This window comes from Crocodylus siamensis, chromosome 8 (assembly GCF_052110815.1).
Source record: "Crocodylus siamensis isolate JL-2025a chromosome 8, ASM5211081v1, whole genome shotgun sequence".
Classification (NCBI taxonomy): Eukaryota; Metazoa; Chordata; order Crocodylia; family Crocodylidae; genus Crocodylus; species Crocodylus siamensis.
The window spans coordinates 23554956-23573240 of NC_143402.1; the positions used below are offsets into that span (position 1 = coordinate 23554956).

Here is an 18285-nt window from a genome sequence, read left to right on the forward strand (position 1 = left end):
AATGCAGTACACCTGCCCCAAATCCCCCAGAGAAGTGGGATGCTGCTCTGGGGTGAGGCATTGGGAAGTCCCCTTACCCTTCTTGGGCACGAACTGAGACATCACTCCCACCTCAAATGTGGCAAAGACAGGAGAGTGGTCACTGGTCACGATGTCATTGGTGCAGCCTGAAACACAGAAGCAGAAGCCATCTCACTGGCTCAGAATCCCATTGTGCCTGGCACTGTTTCCAGGCTGGGCCCTCAAGGTACCAGGCTAATGTCCCACGTGTGGTCTAGATTCTCCCCGGGAGCTCCACTCACCATATGCATTACAGATCATATGGGTCTCTGGGTGTGACTTCCACAGGATGCGGTCGCACCATGAGGGGACATTGATTCTCATCTGTGACCAGGAGATAGGAAGCTTTGGTTGCAAGACTGGGCCAGGCTTGAACTTTTTTTTCAGTGTACCCCCCTGCACTCACAATGCTTCTCCCAGCCCTGCTAAACCAGGAAGGTAACCATTCTGCTCCTTGGAGAAGGAAGTGGTACAGCTCACCCATGTACACATATGGGATGAGTGAAGGGGTGGGGTTCCTGCTGCTCTGTGATCAAAGAGCAGGTTGCAATGAGAGAGAGAGGAAGGGAGTATCAGCTGAAGCAGTGAATGCAGTTACTACAGCCCTGCAATTGTCTTGCTTTGAACTTCTCTGATTTAGTTCCTCCCTCATGGCTGTAAGTAAATGATACAAGTCACGGAAGCCTTGGGGACCAGGTTTAGAATATGGGTAGCACAAGCCATATTTATCTTCTTCCTGCCATGGGCTCAGCTCAGCCAGAACTCAGAGTTCAGCCTGCCCTCTCTCTCCCCTTCCATCTCCTTGTGAGATAACATTGTGGGACAGTTCCCTATGGCTTTCAGCACCCAGGAAAGGCAAAGCCCCTTCTTTGTAGGACAGAACCCTCACCCCAGTGTGTTTGAACTTCTGCCAGACATAGGTGTCCCGGGAGCCCCGCTCATATCGGTATGTAGGAGGGAAGGAGATGTCTGCCTCATCTGGAAAAGAAGTGAACAGAAAGACATGGAGGCATGAATGTACCAGAATCACTTCATCCAGCACAGGCAGACACTGTCCATACAGCTCATGTCACAGCCACAAAAGTGTAGCAAAACTGTTCTGTCTGACTGGAAAGATCTCCCTCCTCTTCCTGGACTTCCCAACTCTGACCTTGAATCCCCTCTGCAGCTAAGCCCTGGGACACTCAGTGGAGAAGGAGGTTTTCCTCACTTGGACAAACAGCCCCTGAGATGAAACCTAACCCAGTGTATATGTGGTTTAAGGTTGGGCTTCTCCACTCTGTAGCTCTGTGATAACACTTCTTTAGATAACCCCTATTTCAGTCCTGGTTGGCAGACACCCTTCCTCCCCCAAAAGAAGACGTTCAGTTGCATGTACTGAAGGAAGGGATGGTTTTGGGGGGTTACTGTGGAGACTGGGAATTTTTCACAGGTGGGAATAGAGTTCACAGGTTCACGCATTTATCTGTGTCATGTCAGGAGCTAAGCCACAAACCCAGGGCAAAGCCCTCTCCTGGCTGTGCTGTATCTGTTGCCATCACAGGTCTCTCCTTCACACTTGTCAGGCTTGATCTGCTACAAAACGTTACTGAACTCTGAGCACAGGGACTGGCCATGAAGACAGGAGAAACATGTGGTCTGTGAACAGGTGAGGCCAGGAGCAGGCAGTGCTCAGAAAGGCTGTGTGGGGCCCTCTTCTAGCCACAGGCTGTTGCACTCACTAAATCGCAGGAACACCTTGCTCTTCTCTCGCTCCAGATTGAGCTGGTCCACAGCCAGCAGGGTTTCAAACTCCTTTTTGTTCACACGGGCTAAGATGTCCTAAGAAGGAAAAAGGGGAAATTTGACAGTGGCTAGGGGTCTTCTGTATCCCCTCTTCCAGCATGGTTCCACCATGGAGAGACCCCAGAGGACAGCTGGTGCCCCTCGTTCACTATCTACACCTATATCCCCTCCATGTCCAATCCCAGAGGCATCCAACAAGTGGCCTAGTTTTGAGTGGAGCTGTGAGGAATGCCTCAGGGATCCAGGGGTGCAGGCAGGATCAGTGTCCTACCTGGACATCCATGCTGAGGCGGTAGTTGAGATCTCCAAACCAGAAGAGGTGTGTGAAGCGCAGGGTGAGGTCGAAGCCACTAAGCCTCTTGTCACCCAGAACCAGCGAGCGTAGAATGTCAGTGTAGTTCTGGTTTCGCCTGTGCCGGACAAGGGAGGCAAGAGGCAATGTGAACCAGCAAGGGTATCATAAAGATCCCCAGCACCTCTAAGTGCCCCTACCACTCAGCCCCAGAATCTCCTGGCCCTTGGTGTGGGAACATGCCCTTGTGGATCCAGGAATGAAAGAAGAAGAGCTGCGTCAGGTAGACAGTCTGTCAGACAGAAAGAGCCCCGCAAAAGGCCTTGGATAGGGAAGCCCTCTCTAAGATTCCTCACTGCTATCCAGTTGGGGTTAAGGGAAGTTTAGGAGAAAAGTCATCAAGATTTGTTCTAAGCCAGAGAAGACTGTGGGTGGAAAAAGGACAAGTGTTGTAGGGAAAAGCATGATTGGTTTCTTATTTATTTATTTCACGCAAATCTTTGATGTCTGCCTTTTGCACTCCTTTCTTCCTAGTTTTTTGGGGGTATTTTTACAACTGTTCCCTGCACCCTGACATGCCCAGCAGGTCTCCTAAGGACCCAAGTTCCTCTCATGCTTACTTGCCACCACAGATCCCTGGGTTCCTCCCCACAAAGGCACCAGGTCCCCAGTCTATCTCCACCCTCACCAATTCCATTCCCCTTCAGCCCAACACCTCAGCCTCTCCCCAACCCCTTCCCTGCATACATCTGCCCCGGCTGGTGGAAGAGCCCAGCCCCTGGGTTAAGTGTGTGTCAAGCCCAGTGCCCAGGCCTCCCTCCCCAGTACTCAGACCACCCTGAAATAAAGGCTGCTTCCCGTTGGGACCAAAGCAAAGGCAAAGAGCTAGTTAACCAGTGCAGGGGTAGGCACATGAGCAATAGGGGAGTGATACTGGTCATCTCAGTCCCACACTGATGCAGGGCCCAGACTGAAATCCCAGTTACCTGTGTATCTTTTCACTCCCTGAAGCCAGGTGGCAGTTCACAAACCCAAATGAGGTCCCATTGAAAAGGAAGGAGACACCCACAGCCCCTTTGTTACCTGAGGAGACACAGCAGGCCCTGTCAGGGCTGAGCCCAGAGAAGCTCCCTCATCGCGGGTTCAGTTATATGACCCAGCAGCACCTTACATGCTTTTCAGTTCCCACTCCTTACAGAGGCTGAGACCTCCTTGCTCCCTGATGTAGCAGCAGAGAATTCCTGCCCTCCAACACTCCCCCAGTTTCCCCCTTTCCTCACCCCCAATGAAGTCTTGGGGCACTCCCTTTCCCCAGTGCATCCCCCAGAACCCTTCCCTCATCCCACCAGAGCTCCCTCAGAACAGCCTCCAGAGCACTCCCCTTCCCAGGGCTGCACCTAGTGTATTTGCGATTCCTGTTTTCACACTAGATGTGTTCACATGGCTAATGCGGCGTTCATGCTCTGGTTTCACCAGCACCACAATCTTGATGCTCCAGAGGCACTGCAAGGCAACCTGCAATGAAATTGGGAAGAGGTGGGATCACATAGGATAGGGGAATCAGAGGTTTCTGACTGCTTCCAGCAAGGAGGTTGAAATCTGCAGTCCTCCAGCAGACAAGCCAGGCAATCTGAGAACCGAGAATGCTGCGTTTTCAGGGTCTGGCCTGGACTACAGTCTAGGGACTCAACACTAAACTGCAGCCTGTTTTTGTCCAGGCTCAGTGGAGGTTTTTCAGGCTTGCTTCCTGGTTCTCTTATCATGGACACGGCCAGGAATGTCACAAAGGGCAAGGCCACAGGGTCCATATGCTGGAAAATGGCACCACAGAGCTGAGAGGAGGAATATTACATAAAACAGTATCAGTTTGACTGAGGGAGATGACTTGTCTGATGGAAAGAGAAAGAGAGAAGCTGGGGACATCAGAGGGGGAGCTGAGGGAATGAAGATGGCAAGAGACAGATATTAGCTGTGGTCTCTGCATTGTTCTTGACTCCTTTGCCCAGTCGGAGGCAGAGTGGATGGTGAAGGAACAAGAAACCTAAATCAAATGCACCATCTAAAAGCCTGAGTAATAAGCTGCAACAGCAGGCTGCCTGCAGGAGGGCATCTCTCCTGCCTGCCCATCAAGTAGTATGGTGCTGTGGTGATTCCCTCTTATGTCTGGGGGGTCAGCTCTGCATGTGACTGCTTTGGAGTAGGGGACCCGTGCGACTATTACTAGGTCTTTCTACTAGGTCTTGAGCCAGTCTCCTTACAGAACCAGACAGGGTAGGTGAGGCAAGGAGAGCAAACAGGAATAGGATGTCAGAGTGCATCTACTTCAGTACTAGGTTAAGTGGGTGTTCTGGGCCCATACCACTCGGAAATCTATGGCCATCAAAGTCTTCAGAGAGGCTTTCAGGAACTCCACCCATTCACGGTCCCCAAGTGAGTTCTCCTGGGTGCCAATAACATAGATATCATGAGGGATGCAGGCTGTGGTTTCATCCTGAGTCCGTCCCAAGCCCCTTGATGTCAGCCATGAAGCCAAGGATCTGGGGGGTGGAGCACTGCCTGAGAGGAAAGGAGTAATCAGTTCAGATCGCAGAATTTTTGCTGCTTCCCCACTCCTGCAGCAAATGGTGCAGACTGCAGGAATATCAGGGGCCTCTAAGCACTGGGACCAGTCTGAATGAAGTGTGAGCACCTCTGGAATCTAGCCAGGTTCTCTGATCCACTCTCAATATACATCAGCCCTGTAGGTTTTACAGTTCTCCTGTAGGATAGTGGCCTTTAGTCCCTCCAAGAGTATCTAAGGCTTGTGTTTCTGATTCAAACCCATGTCCAACACCACTGACAATTTATCAGCGGCTCTGTTGTTTACTCATCAACAATACAAGGCAGGTGCATTATGACACTGACCCCCTGTAATGTAAACAGCCCCAGATAAGGACAAGTGATAAACATACCACTGAGGGAAACACCTTCTCTAACTTTCCATCCCTGTAGTACTCAACAAGGATCTCAGAGCCCCTGCGTGTAGCTTTCTCTGGAGGTCTGCAGGGATTTCAACTCCAGACCTTGCTCTGGATTCATGACCAGAGCTCTGGTCACCCAGGAGGTGCCTGAGCTGCTCCTACTCCTTACCCATGTTCCATGTCCCAACATACACAGAAATGAGGTCGGGCTCATCCAGGCTGGAATGCTGGATCTTCATGAGCTGCAGCAGTTGGCAGAAAGCCTCCCGCTTCTGCAAGAGAAAAATGGAAATGTCTGTTTGGGCTCTGAATGAGGATTCAGACATCATGAGAACACAGCACCCAGCTTGAACCAAAGGCCAGCCTCCACAGAAGTGCAGACAGGTGGGGGTTGAGATTAATTACCATGCTTCAGACCACAGGCCTTCAGAGTGGGTCTTGAGTTTGCTTAAAAGCCTCATTTAAATTACACAATCCTATGTTTAAGCTTTATACTGCAAGCCTATGTCTAGCCACTATATGTATCTGTCCTATGACCTGTCACTTAGAAGAAAGGCATGGGAAAATGAGCCTTCAAAACCACAGTCACTTGCTGAGACCACTTGATAAAGGGCAGGCAGCTGGTGTGCAGAGACCTCTGTCAGCCAAGCTGACCAGAACTATTTCTGCTTCCTGCTGCTTCTCTCTCTTTCTGCCTGCAATGGCTGTTTTTTCATCTTGTCTGGGTTTACAAGGTCTCAGGGGCAGGAACCACCTTTGTCAAATCATGGGCCATGGATGGGGCTCTAGGGGCTACAGTAATACAATCAGGAAACAGGAATAACAAGATAGCCCAAGCCCCAATGGAGGGGGTGTTCGCTCACCCGTGCATTCTGGAAGAGGAAGTCCCTGATGAGGTTTCGGTGCTGCTCCCTGTCGTACACCAGCCTCACTTTGGTCTGCATGCTCTGGTATTTAATCAGCTGCAAGACTGAAGACAGCCACACCAGGTCAGGGAGACATGGTATAGTGCAAGCCCCCAAGGCACAGCCAATACGCACCTCAGGAAGGGCACTGTGAGGGTGGAAGAGGCAGTGAAGCAGCTGCTGCAAAGCCTAGCATTGAGGGGTATGGACACAGCCACCCCTCACACCCCCAGGGAATGACACTGCAGGGAAGCATGGAGACAGCCGGCATGGAGCTCACTGAGTTGCACACATGAGCATCTGGTGGGGTCTGGCTTACTTCCCTGTATCCTGGTGGGTCACTGTTCTGCAGATAACGCCAGAAGCAGGAGCTCATCATGCTGGCTTTAGCCAGGCACCCTTGGGGATGACGTGCCCTACCTGTAAAGCATGAAGGACTCCTGGCCTCTCCCTGCTACCTCTTTCAGGGGCCTGTCATGGAAACTGCACTACTTGCCCCACCAGCTCCCAAGGCCTCAGCCAAACCCATGGGGTGGAGATTTTTTTCCTACTTTTGTCCTGAGTGATGGTCTCCTCTGGAGAGCTGCTGCCTCTCTTCATAATGGCCACAGTCCCCGCCTCCACATCTACTGTCAGCGTCGCCTTCTGCAGTTTGCCCACTTTAACCTGTGGTATGGGAAGCCAGGTTACTAGGGGCAGGACACAGCTCTAGTCTGCATGCATCAGACCTTCCACTGCCTGGGCAGCTACAGAGCATGCATGACCCTTTGTTTGAATCTCCAGGGATGGATGAGCATGAGCTCCTCTCCCTGAAGGGCGCAATACTCCTGGAGCTCACTAGACAAGTGCTGTCATTGTTGCTGACTCCCTCTGCCCATATCTGAATCCCAAGATGCTGTGGGAGATGCAAACTAGCTCTTTCTACACTAGTTTCTCCCGCCCATCATGAGGGAAGATGAGTCCTACCCTACACCACACCCTTCCCCCAGGCTGGTCCTCTCATCTGCCTGCAGGAGAAGGTGGAAATCACACCTCCAGTTACCTCTCCTCCAGAGCCAGTCCCTATGCCTTGTCCACTTGCCTGAGCTGGCCCTGCCCACCTCAGCTTACCATTCATTTAGGAAAAGCCCCATCAAAGCTCCCAGCCAGGATGTGAGCAAGGCAGAAGGGCTCCCCAAACCTCAGGGGCCTCCCTTACCTCAAAGCTCTGGACAGCCATGGGCTTGGCAGCTGGGGACTGGGTCTGGGCTACAGCCATGCTGGGAAGTGCCAGATTGTGCCTGGACACTGTCTCCTGCAGAGACTTCAGCACCTATTGGGGAGAGAGACAGTGAAAGGCTGGCAGCAAGTCAGAGACACCTGGTGAGTGACATAAAAGCACAATGTAAGGGTTAAAATCCAGATGCCCCAACTAGATGATCAGGGTGTGATAGACACAGGAGATGCCACATGTTCCTGTCTGGAGGGAACATCTGGGATGTCCCACTATGGCCAGGAGAAGTTTGTGGGGCACAACTCACTGCACTTTCCTAAAGACATTAAAATGAAGGCAGTGCCACCCAGTGGTCAGAGAAGACGACTGGTACTCAGGTTTCTTACCAAGGACTCCTGGGTTCTGCCACTCACTGATTTGCTGAATTGTTTGTGGTAAGTTGCCTCCCACTCTGTGCCAAGTCTACTCAGCAACTGTCACAATCTGGCATGTCTGGGGTAGATAGTGCTGGTGTCATTAATGTGAAGAACCCAAGCAATGATCAGCAGAATATCATTCCTCTAGGGGCAAGAGGGTGGTCTGTGAAAGGCTTAATATACTGGTTATATATGCTGGGAGACAGGGCAGGAGTGAACTAGCTGAAATGGGGTTGTGGAACTATAAAGCATTATCCAGCAGTGACAAATCCAGTCCAGTCTAGGGAGAAGCCCCCACTCTTCTTAAAGTGAACACTCATTTCTTACAGTGATCTCTCTCATGTTGGAGAGCTCAGCCTAGCAGCAGCTTGCTATGCCTGGGAATTGAATTTAGCATACAAATTTGCTTTAGTTTAAGGAGCTTATGCTGGTCTACAGAGTGGGGACTTCTTTAGTGAAGGCTGCCACTAGTAATTCTCCTACTCTTCATGGAAGGATTTACAAAGGGGTGTTTCTTCTGCAGCTGTTGTATTTACATTCACTTCCAATGGGACCTTGAAAATTGTTTTGTTGGCATATTTCAATGGAAACCTAATCTCTACTTTTTTTCCCATGTTTTGTGGCAATGAATCTGTGACCCACTGTTCACAGGCCACGATGGCAGTGAAACAAACGTGTGCCCCTTTGCAGAGTGACCTGCCCATCCTTAGCAATGTGTGCTGGGAGTAGAAACACCAGCCACCTTCTTCTCCAGAGAAGAGAGCAGATGGTTGACAGTTGAGATCTTGTTGAGGAGCAGTTCCAGGTCTGGATCACTGGCCAGGAGACCCTGAAAAGTCAGAGACAAATCCTGAGGTTTAGGGCTTCTAAGCAAGCAAAGACAGATCAATTGGGATCAATGCCTCCAGGGTCTTGGCCAGGGTTAGGCCAATATGTTGAACAATAGCCTCCTGTGAGCCTCTAGAAAAGGAGCTGGGGAGGTCTGGATACAGTTCCCTCCATAACAAGCACATATGGCTCCAGAGTTCAGCATAATCAGCACCATCCCTTTGGAGGAAACTTGTACGGGAAGCTGCAAGCAGGGTAGGGGTGCACTGATAGGAAGTGGGAGGGATTCTGGTGCTTGGAGACTGGGCAGTAGAGAGATTTCTGGGTCAGTTCAGCTGTAATATCTTGCAATTTTAAACATTCTCCCTCTCCAGTACCCTGTGCATTTGTGACCTTCATGCAAGAAGCTCTTCAGCAGGACTCCCTTATACTCATCCCACTGTACAGGAAATCTCTCCAGTACTAGGTCATGACGGCATGCAACCAGGTGGGCCTTGCTCCAGGAAGGGAGTGTGGAGTCTCTTGCCAGTGCACATATGGGTGAAACCCATACCAAATGAAACCCCAAGTGACCAACTGGTCCCTGCCCACAGGGCAGGCAGAGATTTGTATGTGACACCTCCAGTGAGGTGCCTTCTGTAGCAGAAGTCGGTGGCTCACCTGCTCTCTCACAGGACTCTGAGGAGAAGCTGGAGAGTCAAACACCTTGGCCAGTGTTTCTAAGCCAGCCAGCGTGAAGTCGATTTCACTGCAGAGAGAAGTGGCATAGGGTGGGGGGTCCTGCGTAGCTCAAGGAGCCTGTCACTAAGGCTCCCCTGGCACATGTTCTTGATAGGCCAACTGGACATATGAACTAGTTGGACGGGCACCCCAGGGAGAGACCCAAGCCCCTTGGTCTGACTCATGAGAGCTGCCATCAGATAGTAAGGTCAGGAGCAAGCCCCTTCCAGTGCAGAATGCAGCAAAGCTGACACAACTTCAGCAGGGGAAGGGTCAGGATGGAGTTAAGCCAGCATATCCCCGGGGGGTGTGATAAGCATCTCACCCTGGGGATGTGATGAGACCCTTACAGGGTCCCAGCAAGAGACTCCACTACAGTTCCTTGCAGCTAAAATATATATGGAAAGGATGCTCCCTCATTGGTAGGAACTGGGGATATGCTGTGCAATTAGTTCACATGCCTCAGGTCAGTGCACTCCCCTAGCAGGATCTCCTGCTATACTTCAAGCCTTCCTAGCATCAGCCCATTCACAGGATAACACATCTCTCCCAGACCCTTATATTTAAAGGTTTATATTTCACTGAGACTCTTCACAGGACTGTCACTAAGTGTTGGGGCTGAAATCTGGGGTAGCAGGTGAACAGCAAGAGACCTTCCTAGGGGGGGTGGATTCCTAGCCCAGGGGTGGGCTCAGGGAATCATATTCCCCCAGGGTTCACACAAAGGCCTAGCAGAAAGCTTGGAGGTCAGCCACTTCTAGGCACTGTGTTTCCTGGAACCGGCCCAGCCCTCAACAGAGGCACTGAACAGACGGCCTTCTCCCACAGAGCTTTCTGTCTCAACAAGAAAGGCAACCAAACAGGGTTGAAAGCAGGAGACACCATCTGTACTCAGCACAGGAGAGCTGGGAGGCCCTGATGTGAGACATAGAAACTGCCATCTTAGAGAACAGATGGGGAGGAGCAGGCCTGCCCAGGGCACCAGCAAGCTTGTTTGTCATTCCCTGGGTTGATTTCCCCCCATCACTCACCTGTGTAGCCCCCGGCAGGCAGTCACTAAGGCCATGCTCAGGTGTCGCAGCTGCAGGTTCCCATTCCGCAGGGCCTCCAGGTCCAGCTGCAGGTGGTGGTTGAGATACTCGGCCATGAACCCCATGAAATCACTGGCTGGGCTGCAACGGAGGGAAGGGTGGGACAAAAGTGCAAGTGCTTTTCCTGCTCATGCACCTGTTTCCTGTGCCCTCCAGCATGGCTGCAGTCAGTTGCAAGCCACCAATTATAAGGCAGGCAACAGATACCAAAAACCTCAGAGGAAGGACACATCTAGCTGTTAGTCACTCCTAGTTGCACAGTCTCATGATGACTGAAGCACTGAGCAAGAGGGGTGCTGAAGAAAATGGGGCAAAGGTGGATGCTGCAGGTAAAGTCACCCTTACTCAGCTCCATATTGTCCCCTTCAGGTGAGTTGTCTGTTTGTACGTGCCTGTCCCATTCATACTGAGACAGTTCCCACTTGTCATAGCCAGAAAGAGAAGAGGCAGTGTTCCCACCCCATCCCCCACATGCACAGACCAGTTGGCTCCATCAGCCTCTGGCCCTTCCAGCATCAAACATTTGGTAGCTGTTTCATGAAAGGTGTGGGGTGGTGGGAGGTACCTGCTGTGCACCTGCTCCTGCAGCCTCAGATGCAGCTGCTGAGAGATCTGCATCTTGTTGGGCTGAGTTGTGGCCCACCCACTGCCTGTGCCTGCCCCACTGTGGGAGGCCAAGCTCGGAGGATAGAAGGCTCTGCCATCTTCACCATCTGCAAACACAGAGGCATAGCATCATATAGAGGAAACTTCCCTGTCCCCTAGACTTGAGCCCAGCCTTCAGTGCCATGCTTCTGCCCCTGTAAGTGTCAGAACTGACACATTTCTGCACCTTCCACCTGTCCCCACATCATTCCCCTCCCCAGTTCACTTCATGTTTCCTCCCTCAGTACAGCCCCTTCCCACAAGCTCACCAGAGTCCTCATCTGCTGGCTCCCGCACTCTATTCACAGGGTAAAGCAGAGGGGTCACCAGGCCATTGTTGGGCTGCTGGTAGGTGCTTATTAGATCAGTCAGTGTGCGGAAGCATTTAGCCTGGATGCCCTGGATGGTCTAAGAAAAGAAAAGTGAACATTTCTCTGACACTTCCTACTACAGGGGCCTGTTATAGCCTCTGGATATACAAGGCAACTTGCAGCCAGAAGAACAGGAACAGCTCACATCTCTCTGTTAGGTGAACCTGGATTCTCTCAAGATGTAATGGAAGATGGCTCCTGTCCCAAGGAACTTACAGACCCGGAGGCCCATGGGAGCCAGGGGAAAATGCCTGCTTAGAACATAAGACTAACAGAAATCCATCTCCTTTCCTTTTTGCCATGCTGAGCAGGAAAGGGGTTTTGCCTTACCAGAGTCAGAATAGAAGGGCTGTGCTGAAAAAATGTCCTTATGGGGGATTTGAGTGAACAGGGAGGGGCTTTGGGATGCGGAGGCCATTGGGAACCATCACTGCCAGAGGGGGTGAGGACAGAAGAAGGACATAAGGCTGGTGTCACTGAAAGGACTGTGGGAAGAAATGGAGAGATGAGGAAAATGAAGGAAGGACAGAACTGCTCAGGGCTTTGAGAGGCATATACCTCTGTGCTTTGGGTGCTGTTTCTGAGAGCTAGACCCCAATGTGACCCAGTAGTTGAGGACAGAAAGGGAGAAAGGATCCTGTATTTAGTCAGCCACCAGTGGAATATGAAGGAAAGCAGCAGGGGTTGGACTGTGTGGGGAAGATGCTTTGTTAGCATAACCCTTGTGTGCTTGACAGTTCTGTGTTCAGGCAACCTCCATGTGAAATTCAGGCAGCCTCTCTGTGAAATGGTTGGTGAGCTGTGCTCCCATGCTCTCACTGAGCCTATAGCTGTGCTTAGTCAGTCATCTAGGGCTGTGCCGTCTGATGTCTGTGCAAAGAACATATCCTGTGGGCTCTGTAGTTTGCAAGCAATGCATGCAAAAACAAAACCACTGTGCAAGCTTGTGGCTCCCAGCAAGGAAGCATAGACTTCACCTAACCCATCTCCAGATAATGCTGTTGCTATGTCAATGGAGCTAAAGCTGGCGGCAAAATCCACTGGTCCTTTCCTGTACAAACCTCAAATCTCACATCTAACAGAATTAATGAGCCAGCGATCACCACTGCTAAGTGCCATGGAGAAGGGCAACATAGACAGAGGCAAGAAACAGCGTGACTAGTTAGTGGGGTGGGTCAGAGACCCTGCTTCACCCACCTGCACAGAGAGCAACCCTTCCTCATCAGGCAGGATCCTGTAGGTGTGCACGTGTCGCTGGAACCTGCAAAGACACAGAACAAGGCATCAATACTGCATTTCTAGCCCTGTGGGTCTCACAAGCAGGTGGGGCCAGCAATGAAAGGACTAACCCAGAGCCCACCAGAGGGCTTGCAGCAGCACCTGGGAACTCAGATAGGCTTAGAAGAGTCTGGAAAAAAAATTATCTTAAGGACAATGAAAAAACTAGTTTTTCTCTCCAACCCTCTGTCTTCTTTGTGGAGATTCTGATCCCTTTGGGGAAGGGACCATCTTTGTGCTAGGCTCTGATGCAAGGGCAGCTAGCCACGACCACTGTGCAAATAAAGAATGACCAGGTTTGGTCCTGTCTGGGGACACTCAGTCTATGATCCCCAGAGCTGCGGTAAAAGAGGAACTGCGGCCAAACAGCAGTGCTGTAGCAAAGGGCGGAGGGGGCAAGCGGGGCCACTGCCTCAAGTGCCAAAGTGAAGGTTCACCAATAGGTGCTGGGGCAGGGCACGGGATGGAGCCACGAGCATCTCATTTGTGGGACACAGGGTTGGGGGAAGGCAGTGCCCACTGTTGCGTGCACTCCCAGGCAAGCATGGGGGGGATGTGTGCCCCCCAGATCTGTGAGATCTATGTGTGGAGTGAGGGCTGGTTGCCACTGCAGGCTTTGTCCCAGGTGCCAAACTTCATTGATACGGCACTGCCAAGCAGTTTTGAGAGCATCACCTTGGGCAAAAAGGCTTTAAGAAACAAGTGTCTAACCCCGGAAATACAATATCAACTTGAGCTCTGACCTCAAACCAGGTTATATCACAGGAAGCCCCACTTGCTGCCCCCTTGAAACTTGCCTAGACCATGGCTAGACCCCAGAGAAATACAATATCAACTTGAGCTCTGACCTCAAATCAGGTTATATCACAGGAAGCCCCACTTGCTGCCCCCTTGAAACTTGCCTAGACCATGGCTAGACCCCAGAGAACCCCCACACAAGCCCTCTGACTGAAGTCTTGATCTGCTGGTGTGGAGTGACAGTCTCCATCCCTCCCTTCTCAAGTGATAGGCACTAGAAAATATTTGCGGGGGGCAGGGTGGTGCAGAGCACGCCTGCTTGACCCCATCCCTCCCTCCCGCAGGGCCATTCTGGGGCTGGCTTGCACTGGTGCTGCGCGCGTGGCAGCAGAGGCATGCATGGCAAGGACACTGCTGCATTGGCAGTGGTGCTGGAGTCGCTGTCGCTGACCTAGTTTGGAGGGGTTAAGCCACATTAGCCTCACCCTTCCACCACCTATGTAGGCCAAGCTCTATGAGCAAAGGCTTCAGGAGGGGCCACAGATTCTGAGTGATTCCAGTTCTGGATTCTTGTTTGGGTCTGAGTCATCGTCAGTGCTTTGTTAAACTCAACAGGGGCGGCAGAAGCACATGTTCCAGATCAAGACTCCAACTCTGAGTCACCTGAAACCAGCAGATAAGGTCATTCTGGTTATATCTGGTGCAAGTCTATGCATGCCAATAGCACCAAGCCCAGGTGAGGTGGCAGCTCTGGTGCTGTACCATGGCACAGGACTCCTTGTAGGCATCATGAATCCTATTCATGTATGAATTAACCAGTCTAGGATTTCTCAGCTGAGGTCTGGGTGAGCACGAGAGGATTGCTTTCTGGGAATTCGTGCTCACCACAGCCACTCGGGGTATGTCTGTGTTGCAGAGGATGACAAACCCAAGCTGGATTTAAATGCTCTCTCTTGCACGCTGCTGGCTTGTGGCTGTGCCAGCACAACTCTGCTGCTTGCAGTACCAGGCTGGCAGGTTAGAAGCTGTAGTCACACCTCTGACTGTGATACAAGACTGACCCTTACAGATATGGCAAGGGCTTCAGCGAGTAAAAGCATTCAGGAGGAGCTAACCCCCTCAGGGCATGAGGGGGCTCATGGGTTAAATCCTCAGCCCACTCTGCACCTCCCACTCTCCTCAGCAGCATGTGTTTATAATTTGCACCATGCCCTGGGCCAGGAAAATCATCGGAAACTGGGGGGCATCCTTCCAAGCCTCTTAAAGGAACAGTGCCATATTCTTTCAGCATGCTGACTACTAGCTGGGCTTTCCCCGAGTTCTGCAGACGTGTCGCTTGGGTTGGAGGCTGGATTAACTCAGCAGTTCAGTCTCTAACAGCACAAAGGGACACCAGCCTGCTCCAAGCACCTTGAGGAGGTGCACTCCACTCAGAGGTTTTAACCCTGTTTAGGTAAATCCGAAATAAGATCAGACATGTGAATACAAACACTTGGCCAGCGCTGGCCAGCCTGATACAGGGCATAGTTTAGCCATGACATCCCAATACAGAGCTCAGGCCACCTTCCCACCTCCAGGCTGGGCCAGGCCTGAACTCCCTGTACCATCCACCCTCACCTCCCGAGCCCCAGCTGATGTAGTCCCCTTGCCCATGTGCAGACTGGCGTATCTCAAGCGTTCATTTTAAACCATGGTTATGATAAGAAGAGTGACTACACCAAAATGTCCCCACGTGACTCACTCCATCTGAGCCCCAGGAATACAAGGGCCATATCTGCTGACTTCAGCTGCTAAGCAGTTTTCTTTGTATTCTTCAGTAAATCTAGCAGGAGCCAATACAACCAGACAGGGGGAGCTGGCTCCACAGTAGCTCTGAGACCACTCATGCACTTCCTAATGACGTAGTTAGCAGTAGACCCTGTACTGATGCAAATCCAGAAGGGGCCAGATTCAGTTCTCTGATCCCAGGGTGAATGTGGTGCACAGGAAACAAATCAACTTTTTGCTCGTAAACTGAGCTAGCCTGCTCTTGTTAAGAGGCAATCCACACAGGATGCTGTAATGCCATTTGTACCCAGACTTTACTGGAGCAGAACGGCACTTGAGCTCCATGGTTGTTGGTTGTAGCTTTGTTGGTCTTTGGGTAGACGTGATATCTTTTATTAGGCGAACTAAATAGCTGGAAAAAATGTTGCTTGAGCTCCACAGCACCCGTCATTTTTATTCCCACAGTAAGATTTGGGTAGCAGGGGCCAACAAGCTCAGAGGGGTTATATGATCGTGTAGATAAAAGGGGTTTTCCCCCTCAAAGGCCACTCTTCACATATCTCACTCCATAAATCCAAAAGCCCACCTTCACTCTATGCCTTACTGCAGACAGGACCTTCTTCTTTCTGAAAGAGGACAGGCTTGATGGGTACCTTTCCCTTGGCCACTACCCAGGAAGGGGAGACTAAGGCTCAACAGTGGAGGGGAACCCTGAAGACAGCTCCTGGTGTAGCCAGGACTATCTTGAGGTCTGGTCATGTAGTTACTCAAGTAGAAAATGTCATTGATCATTCCACTGATGCAGCTATGCGAGATCCAGGCCTAAGGCACAGGATGAAAATCAAGAACTCTGGGGTCTAACTCAGCTACCATCCTAATCTGTGTTTTAGGCCAAGTCATTTCACCTCTCTGGCTCCTGCTTTCTCTATCTGTAACAAAGGGATGCAACACTTCCTGGCAGCAACACTTGTCAGGCTGTGGAATCATCTCCCCAGGGGAAGGGCCAGAGCCGTGAGGCCGTTGGAGCTACGCTGGAGAAAATATTAGACAATGTACAATAGGAACCAATCCTGGTCTGGCCCTGGTAACCCACTTGGTTAATGTCCATGCTGGGTTTGGAGGGTTGTCAGTGCCCCTTGGTAGCATTAGTCACCATCATGGTGCAAAGGCAATCTGAAGATACTGTGATCAGATGCTTACAGTGCTGTGTGTACTTGAGGCCTACCACCTAGGATTTGGTGGTCCACAGGAAAGTGCACCTCCCAGTCATTATATCTCACTGACCTCTCCAGGAGAGAACCAAGGAGCCTAGGTGCACTGTTGAAGGCAAAAGGGGATTTGAGGACTGCCACCCGCCTCAGAGGAAGAGGAGAGCTCCAGGAAGCAAGGCCTAGTTTGCTCCTCTCTCTGAGCACCAGACACTTAGGCTCAGAAGCAGATCTTTTGGGCTGAGCAAGCAGATTTGTGAGCAACCAGAAGGGGATGGTGAAAAGGTAATAGGATGAGACAGAGAGAGATACAGAGTGGAGCAGTGAGATGAGTTACTTACAGCAGGCAAAGGGCATATGCCCCAGACACAGACTCGCTGTCCCGCACCAGGAAGCACCCGTCCTTTCCAGCTTTGGCCAGCAAATCCTCAGCCACAACTCGGCTGATGTCCCGATGATACCAATTTGCCGCTGTCATCCTCTAAACCAGCCAGGCCTGACTGCAAGGTGTCTCCCAAATCAAGCCAGACATCAGGGTTCTGCTGATGTAGGGGCTCTGGGACAGCAGATCAGGCCCACTTGTCAGATCAAGATGTTCAGTATAGTTCAGTAGAGAGGAAGCGAGTATCTGTCAGATGAGAAGGATCCTTATCTTTGGGTCAGTGCAAGGCTGAAGATCAGAAGAGATCTGTACTAGCCACCGATCTGTCTGTCCTACATGTGGTCTCTGACTCATCTGTTCCACTCATTAGGTGGCACAGCCTTGGGTCTGCATGCCCAGATGAACCAACACAGTCTAGAGCAGAAAAACACTCCCCACGTAGCTGGGTCCATGCAGAGCTGACTGGGGCTGAAGGTTGCTGAGTAGTCCAGATCACTGGGGCACACTTCATCTCAGATCATTCCAGTGGGTTCGCCACACAGAAGAGGGAGTGAACTGGGGAAGGCAAAGACAAAAAAGGGCAGGTCAGCAACTGGGATCTCCATCCCCTTGTGACGGGGGAGATGAATTTCAGCCTGGGATTCCCTGACTGTCCGGGGAGCTGTGCCTCCCAGACGCTGTCCAGAGTCCCCGGGGCGAATGACTCCTGTGTGTCCCAGAAAGCAAACCGAGCTCTAGTAGCAGGCTGCAGTTCTGCCCCGGGTGCTGCTAGCTGAGCAGAATGACAGACGTACAGACGATGGTTTCAATTCCTCTTTGGTTGCTACTCCCCGCACCCCTAATCTCAGCCCCTACCCTCTGGCCAGCAAACCCCCACCCCCGCCGCTGCCACGTTCCAACCTGTTGTGTCACAGCGGGACGCAGAGAAAGATAGGAGGCTCCAAACCAGGTCCGGCTCTCCCGTCCCCCAGGCCCAGAAACATCCCCTCTCCAGAAGCTGTTTACCAGTGTCCTGTGGGGCACAAGAGGCAGTACCCATCTGCTAGGCTGTACAGGGAAGAGCTGCTTCCCAGACGGTTCCTCTGTCTTGCTCCTAGTACAGCTGGACCTGGCTGGCCTCTGTCTCCACACTGCCTGGCTCTCTTCCTCTCACTCCTCTTCCTTCTTCTCAGCACTTTCCTTCCTTCAGCTGTCAGGACGAGCCTCCTTGCTCCCCCTCCCCCAAGTTCAGTCTCTCTGCAGCAGTGGCTCAGCTGCTCGGCTGGAGGAAGCCAGCATGGTCATGTGGGTACAGCACTCACATGCTGCCTCTCCTGTGGGCTAGCTCCTTCTCACAGCTCCAGTGCCTCAGATTACAGTCTGGTACACAGCACAACCTCCTGTGGGGAGTCAGAGCCTCCTTCCCGCCAGGGGTCAGCTGCCAACACCTGGCCAGTGTCCAAGCTTTCGCTTCACAGCATCAGAGGGGTAAAAAGGCCAATTAGATCATCCAGCTCCGCGCCCAGGGCCAGACCAGGATTGGTTCCTATTGTGCATTGCCTAATATTTTCTCCAGCATAGCTCCAAAGGCCTCACGGCTCCAGCCCTTCCCCTGGGGAGATGATTCCACAGCCTGATAAGTTTTGC

At 51.7% G+C, this 18285-nt stretch overlaps 1 protein-coding gene across 1 annotated transcript in view; it reads right to left on the minus strand.

Annotated features, from left to right (window-relative positions):
* The window catches only part of LOC149858202 (phosphatidylinositol 3,4,5-trisphosphate 5-phosphatase 2A-like), a 27851-nt gene extending 9863 nt beyond the window's left edge, over window positions 1–17988 (minus strand). The window contains exons 1-20 of the mRNA XM_090059865.1: window positions 17665–17988; window positions 16619–17214; window positions 12484–12547; window positions 11185–11323; window positions 10836–10983; window positions 10211–10351; window positions 9120–9207; window positions 8374–8460; window positions 7201–7314; window positions 6554–6668; window positions 5961–6067; window positions 5267–5369; window positions 4497–4693; window positions 3535–3652; window positions 3124–3220; window positions 2117–2255; window positions 1782–1881; window positions 950–1038; window positions 303–384; window positions 78–167 (exon numbers count right to left, since the gene is read on the minus strand). Coding sequence (XP_089915991.1) covers window positions 78–167; window positions 303–384; window positions 950–1038; window positions 1782–1881; window positions 2117–2255; window positions 3124–3220; window positions 3535–3652; window positions 4497–4693; window positions 5267–5369; window positions 5961–6067; window positions 6554–6668; window positions 7201–7314; window positions 8374–8460; window positions 9120–9207; window positions 10211–10351; window positions 10836–10983; window positions 11185–11323; window positions 12484–12547; window positions 16619–16755 — 2155 coding nt within the window. The 5' untranslated portion in view covers window positions 16756–17214; window positions 17665–17988. The remainder of the gene's footprint in view (window positions 1–77; window positions 168–302; window positions 385–949; window positions 1039–1781; window positions 1882–2116; window positions 2256–3123; window positions 3221–3534; window positions 3653–4496; window positions 4694–5266; window positions 5370–5960; window positions 6068–6553; window positions 6669–7200; window positions 7315–8373; window positions 8461–9119; window positions 9208–10210; window positions 10352–10835; window positions 10984–11184; window positions 11324–12483; window positions 12548–16618; window positions 17215–17664) is intronic.
* Between the last annotated feature and the right edge of the window lie 297 nt (window positions 17989–18285).